This window comes from Columba livia, chromosome 1 (genome assembly GCF_036013475.1).
Source record: "Columba livia isolate bColLiv1 breed racing homer chromosome 1, bColLiv1.pat.W.v2, whole genome shotgun sequence".
Taxonomy (NCBI): Eukaryota; Metazoa; Chordata; class Aves; order Columbiformes; family Columbidae; genus Columba; species Columba livia.
In genome coordinates, this window is record NC_088602.1 from 139,335,069 (window position 1) to 139,342,207 (window position 7,139).

Sequence of the window (7,139 nt, forward strand, 5' to 3'; positions counted from 1 at the left end):
GAGGAATTTTGTTTGGATTTGTCTCTGGTCTGCAGAGAAGCACATCAGCTCACCCTTGGATGACTCCCTGAGCAGGGAAGAGGGAACGTTAAGAGAACTTAATTTTCTGAACACCCTGTGTTCAGCTTTCCTGGTAAGGAAATATGTCAGCATACTACAAAGCTGACAGTTGCAGGAACTCTTCTCCAGGATCACAGTAGAATGCTTCCAAACTGAAACAGAGCCCAATGTACTGCAGGTGTGGAAAAACTGGTGTTCCTTTGCTGCTGATAGCACCGAACAGCTGGAGGGGACTCCCCTCAAAAAATTAACCTACAGTTGCAGAACTTGGGAGCATCTCTTGGGACTCGCGCCTTGGCTTTGAGGCAAGAAAGGTCTGAAAGCTGGAACTGAGCTTTCAAACTAAGCTGTAGGACTGGGCGCAGATCCACAATTTTCTTGAAGCTGTGAGGACTTTCAGATTTTCTGTGGCATGCTCTCTGGGAGCAGTGACATGCCCAGCTGGCCGGAAATGTCAATACCACATCTGCTCATGCAGACCCTACATGCTAGTCTGCATTGAACTGTGCGGTTCTGGGAGGTGCAGCTCTTGTGTGGCCAGAGCTCTAAAGGTTTCTGCTGCAGGACACAGGTGAGTTGTGACTTTACAGGAACTCTGCCTTGGCTACCAAATCTGCAACGGCAGGATTTAGTGGATATTTATTGGAATCATGTGTGGCATGGGGGAAAGAGCAGCCCTGGAAAAGCCTTGGGAAAGAGGAATTTGTGGAGGCTGGCTACTAAAAAAATATTGCCCTGATATATGCTGTGGATCCTCCACAGTTTCTGAGGGACAAGTGTAAAAACCTTCATCAACAAATAAAGAGGAAGGGGTAGGGTCTCACTGCACAGACAAACTGGTTGTGGATTTTTGGTTTCCCTTTTGGGTGTTTTGGGGTAGAAGAGCCAAGTTAATATAAGGCGGATGGAAGGGGCAGAACTAGCTCTAACAACCTTGTTAAAAAGCATCTCTCCTGCAGCGAATGCAATAAGCTCCCTGGTGACTGACAACAATGGCAAACCACTCAACAGCACGTTCCAACAGACAAGCGGGGGACAGACTGGACCTTACAAAGCTGCCTTGTTCAATGTGCCCAACTGTGCATCACCTCCCAAGCTTGCTGATGTAGGAGATGTCAACAGAGCTTCTGATGTCCTGAAACAATACCTCTTCAGAGTTGGGGATGATGGGACTTGTTTGTATGACCCCAACTTCCTAGCTGTCTGTAACCCACCTCTTTCACCAGACACAACATACAGGTATAATTCTTGTTTCTTACAAGGCAATTGCTGCTCTTAACACATAATAGGAAATAAAACTGAGTCTGTAATGTTCGTTTGCAATGGTATGATGTGAATTACCAGTCCCTAACTGAAATGCTTTATTGCAAGGGTAGTTATGAAGAGGCTTCAGACTAACATCCCATGGATGGTGTTCTAGCGATGGTGAGCTTTATCAGGTTAAATTAACGAATCAGTAGGAAAACCTATATGTGAACTGCCGGATTTATACCTATGTTGGAGTAGGCAATCCAGTAACAGCATCTGATTAGAAACTGCTGGTAGAAAAAGGTTTTGACTGGACAATGATGTTGAGATTATTCACCATGCATTTCGTGTTAGATGATTTTTGCCACATCACAGACATGGAGCTGGCACTGCTTGCTTTGTTTTGATGGGGTTCTGGGGACCCAAAGTTCTCCTTGGTCTCCAGCTCCAGGAAGCCCCTTATGTAACCAGAGACTCCACAGTGAAGCCCAGCTGGCTTGCAGACTAGTCTGACCCCTGTGGTCTGGGGAAGCTGACCATCTGGGGAATTCAGGCACCCTGACAGCTATTACTTGAAACAATTGCTTTGCTGTTGCCAGCTATTTTAAAGTTGTAGTAAAAATGGCAGTCACGTGGAGCTGTATCTGCTGCAGAGACCTAATATGCTTCTGAAACAAAGTACTGTGGGCTCCTAGTTTTGCAAAAACTCTCTTGCCTCCTCTGTCTCCCCAGGACATTTCTGAAAAATCAAACTATTGCGGAATGGAAACTTAATTTCTTTGCCAAATCTGATGTTGGCCTGTCTCTTCAATACTCTCCTCTAGCAGGGGAAGTGCCAAAGATCTCTATTGTTAGACAAAATCTTTGACTTCCATATGGAAATCAAAACCACTTGCTGTCCTGAACAAGGGTCTTCACAACAGGGAATAGCAAGCTGGGGAAAAGTGCTGTTGGAAAGCTATCATCTGCCAAGGCTCACAGGAATGAAATGCAAAGTGTGCATGACATAGCACAGAATATTTTTCCATGATTTGTTCTATTTGTTCTTTATGAGGTCTCTGGAAATAGTCATTTACCTTTGCCTGTCTCCATCTAATGCTTTGACAAGACCTGAAGTCTGACCAGTAGCTTAAAAATGCTACTGAAGAAACTCAGATTTGAGATGCCTAGTTTAACACTTCTTTCCCCACAGGTTTAAATATGTTTTGGTAGACAGCACTGAAGGCATCATGAAAGAACAAACACTCTGGTCTGATCCAATTAAAACCAGAAGAGGTAAGTCTGTGGCTTTGCTCAGGTCTCCTGAGTAGCTGTGCTTGCCTCAGGACACTACTGCTCTCTCAGTGAACAACACCCAGTCCTTTCCTACAGTTTTAACAGTTTCATCAGCCTTTCAATACTGGAGAAGCAGACTTAAATATAGAATAATTCTCTGCTTCTTTTGTGTACTTTAAAACAATTCTTTTAGTAAATATTATGTTCGTACATGTGGTTTCAGATTTGATGCATGCCATGTTATTTGGTGCTGTTGACATTTCTCAGTAATACAGATACTTGTCATACTGGCTAACCTGCTGAGGAAAGCTTATAAACTCTAAATGCTGACATTGAGTTTTAAACCTGTTTCCCATAAATAATCTAAGAGTTCAGGTATAGGCATAATCAGTTGGCCTCTCTGAAATCACCAGCTTTCTCCTGCTTGTTGGGTGTGCTCATGGTCAAAAATAGACCATACAAATATTCTTTCCATGCTTTTCTAGTTAAACTTCCCTTGAAAATCGATACTTGGCCTGGTCAAAGGAGCGGAGGCATGATTGTCATTACATCAGTCCTCAGTGTCCTTGTGTTCCTTCTGCTTGCTGGCTTTCTTGCTTCTGTGTCCTCTGTTGTCATGTAAGTACTGCTACACCTTACAACTTCCAGTAAGAGTACCCAATCCCTCAGGCACTAGCCTTCTTCCCTTTGGCTCCAAGCCACTAGTGCTCATCTTGTTTGAGATGGCAGACTAGATGGTGTCCCCCAAATTTTGAAGTTGGTAATGGAAAAAGACTACTTCACCATAATGTTCCCTAAAATCAGCAGCTCTTCTAACTATTACACAGCCTTAAGCCTACTAGCTGCCAGATTTTAGTATGAACTACTAGAAAACAATCAAACAAACCCCACAAAAACAAAAAAAACCACAAACCAACCAAGCAACCAACAAACAAACAAAAACCCAACTAAACAACAACAAAAAACCAAAACAAAGCACACAAAACAAAACAAAACAAAAAGTAGAGTTGCACATACTTAAAACCTGTATATTCTTTCTTACATATTGCAGCTTTCCATCTGTTCAGGAGTTCGGAAACTATCTTAAGGACTGCAGTCTTTTGCAGAGATTACATAATATCCTAATTAATGCCTTGATTTTAATTTATTTTCCTCCTCCCCAGGAGAAATAAGTTACCCTTTTGAATTAATAAGTGAGGCTTTGCTGGAGCTATGTAACTGAACCAGTCTATGCATGTTCCCTAGTCTTCTATGCCCCCCGCCCGAGGAAATCAATGAAGCCTGACTTGTTCCTAAACTGAAATTTTTGAGAGAATGAACTGAATTTTAAAAATAGTTGGTATCAGGGTTGCTAACACCCACTTCTTTCACTTACTTGAAAAGGGTGCAAGTGCTCTGTATTCAGTCAGCTCTGCCAGGGTCTCCTGGATTAAAGATGTGGAAAGCAAAAACTGCATTGCAAATGATTATTTAAAAAAAAAAAATAAATCTATGAGCTTCTTTGATTCTAAATGACATAAGTAGCAATCAGCCTTTGCAAAATGTTGCGACAGTAGGCTCCACCCAGTCTTTACTGGAGCTTAACAAGACTTTCACTTACCCACTTAGGAGACCAGAAGATTCTTCTGCAGTGACAAAGCACACATCTCAGACTATCCAACAAAGTGAACTGACACCACAGCTAATCTCTGAGTGAATAATTTGATTCAAGTCAAGGGTGGAAATGCAACTGAATTGCTACATGTGCATGACCTACAGGACTGTCTCTTCTACTCAACGCTAGTCCAAAATAAGCTACTGTATACAAGCAGGCAACTGAAGAGGAATGGCACAAATGAAATAAGGACAACTTTTTTGAAGTTTTGCAGTACATGATATCCTGTCTTGTCCTAATGAGACCTGATTTAGTTAATTGCCTTTGTATAGCAAAAATCAAATGCATGGGCTGAAGAAAGAATCTTCATGAGATACTTCAGTTTCAGTGAGGTGATCAGAAGTTGTGTAGTTTTGTCGAGGGTTTAGATTGTGGGGTGACAATAAAACCCTGGCAGATGTATTGTTAACCTCCTCTCCCCCCCCACTTCCCCCTTTTGCCCCTCCCTCTCCCCCCTTCCCACTAAGGACAGGTGATCGGGAGGGAAAGAAGGACAGAGAGAAGAGAGTAGGAAAAATTAAAGATGTTTTACTAATGCTACTAATAAGAATAGAGAAAATAATACAAAATATACAAAACCAATCTTGAAAGTCTCAGCAACTGCAGAGCCGGCAAACAAAGTCCTGGATTGGACTCTGCAGCCAACCGGAGCTGGATTCAGTCTGTCACTAGGCCTCAGTTTGCATGGACGACTAGCAAGGTCCTCTCCTAATGTCAGCCATGAGGGAAAAGGGACAAGGGACGAGATCCTCGTGATCTCCCACTTTTATATGAAGTATTCACGTGAATGGAATGTTATACACAGTTGGTCAGTTTCTTGGTCACCAGTTTCTCATTGCCCCTCTCGCGAGATGTGAATCTGTCCTTATCAATAAGTTTGCATTCCATTGCTATGTTTACCAAAACATGTGTCTGGTTCTTCAGGAAAAATGCAGCTAATATGAAGGCTTTAGCTGGCAGGCAAAATTCACTAAAAGAGAAAACCAGGACAAAACCAGGACAAGTCTATACATCTCATCTGGAGCAAGCATTACTGCAGACCTCTGATCTGCTTCTCATGATCAGATGAACATGATATAGCCATTTGTGTCTCAACCTTTCTCTATAGTAACTGATGAAGAACTAAAGAAAACCAGGCTGCTTTAGAAAAGTATGTTCTTTGAGAAAACTAGGGATTAAAACGTAGACAACTGTTTCATAGCAAGTAAAGGGGAGACACTACTTGAGTGAGAAACGAGTATATCCACTGTTGCCAGGCTTAGCCTTATTTCTGACCTTTACCCTAGGCAGCAGCAAGCCAGCACTCTTCACTTTTTAGTATCTAGGTTGATGAAGTTTCCTAGCTAATTCTCTTCCTTCATTTCATGACCTTGGTGATTAGACATAAATCTTTGCCCCAGGTTTGAGTGATGTACTGCTTTTTTCCATTGATGCCAACTTCCATATATTTCATGTCTACAAGAGACTTGATGAAAATCCAAGTTCGAAGCCCTACTGCATATCTCTTGAGTGTGTAGAAGTAACCGCCCTATTGTAGTGAGCACTTACTTGTGATAAGCACAAAAATGGCACTGGTTGTTATTGGTGTTTTCCTAGTTTATCTTTAAATTTGTTAAATGGTCTTGCACAAATAAATGAGGATTCTGTTTTGACACAGGTAGTTCACTATCACTGTTGTGACTGGATCATCTTTCACTGATAATTATTTCAGGGAGTGGGACTTTGTCTCTTCAGATTATGAAAATTAAAAGTTTTGAGTAAAGTCAAACATTGTCAGGATGGGTGTTAAGATTATACTTCAGGACTTGGGCCCAAGCAATTTGTACATCTGTAGATGAGCTCCCGATATTTGGGTATTCTAACTACAACATGTAAAAGCTTGCCTGCTCCTTCTTGGTTTCAGCTACGCAAACACACTGTCAGGGATAAGAGAGAAAACACATTAAAGAAGAGATGGATGCTGTGCTTTCTGTTGAGAAATGAATGCTGAAGTACCTGGATATTTTTCTGGTGTTGGTTGGTTTGGGTTTGTTGTTTTTGTTTATTTGTTTTAGTTGTGGGTTTGTTTTGTTTAGTTGGTTTTTTTTGTTTGTTTGGGGGGTTTTGCTATTGGTGCCTTCCCTGTGATTTTCTGCACATGGGCTACTCCAAACACCATTCTGAGTTTTCTCATTTACGCATTGGTTACTAACTTGAAAGCAATGCGTATCTGAAGAAAAAAGGAGTACAAATTGTACGTGTGCAATGCTGAACATTGGAGTACATGGGAGATCATTGGAGTGTTTGCCCCCATTATAAAGCCAAACTATAAGAGTACTTCATTGCTACAGCTATAACTTCTTGCTTTGAACCTAGTGGAAAAACAAGCTATGAAACAGGAGGATCAGTAAAATAAGTAAAGCCAAAAAAGTATCCTTTCAACTGCAGACAGTCAATACATTATATTGGATGCTGTATTAGTTAGTTCTATTACTGGAATAAATTCTCCTTCATTTTGTTTAAATGAATTGCTTGAGCCTGTATGTCAGTATGTACAGCTATCATTTAAAATACAGCACTAGAATAATCCAATCTGTCTTCTGCCAGTATGTATTAAGACATCCACATCAAGCAGTTTGTCTTTCATTCAACAGACAACTGATTTTATTCCTGCTAATGAGCATTGTTGAATAGATTGTGTTTCCTCTTGTGCTTCTCTTAGGTCTTTCATGTAAAAGGTCTTCAATTTATTTCTCTATGGAAAAATTCAGAGTGGATTGAGTTTTTCCCCTTTTTCCCTCCCCTTTTACCTCCTCCCCTCCCCCCCCCTCCCCGACATATCTTCTACTAGGAAGAGTTTACAGGCTTGTTCAGGAGAAAAACAAATACAGACAACAGAGTACAAGTTTGCCTGTGGGAAGAA

General features: G+C 41.3%; 1 protein-coding gene across 2 annotated transcripts in view; it reads left to right on the top strand.

The window, feature by feature from the left end:
• UPK3A (uroplakin 3A) overlaps positions 1-6,808 on the top strand; it is a 64,222-nt gene extending 57,414 nt beyond the window's left edge. The window contains exons 5-8 of one of the 2 annotated variants that reach the window (XM_065033067.1): positions 1,020-1,299; positions 2,501-2,583; positions 3,069-3,201; positions 4,192-5,897. In XM_065033067.1, coding sequence (XP_064889139.1) covers positions 1,020-1,299; positions 2,501-2,583; positions 3,069-3,201; positions 4,192-4,279 — 584 coding nt within the window. In that variant the 3' untranslated portion in view covers positions 4,280-5,897. Of the gene's footprint in view, positions 1-1,019; positions 1,300-2,500; positions 2,584-3,068; positions 3,202-4,191 lie in introns of both variants that reach the window. The other variant, XM_013369391.3, reaches the window with a different exon arrangement.
• The last annotated feature ends 331 nt before the right edge of the window (positions 6,809-7,139 follow it).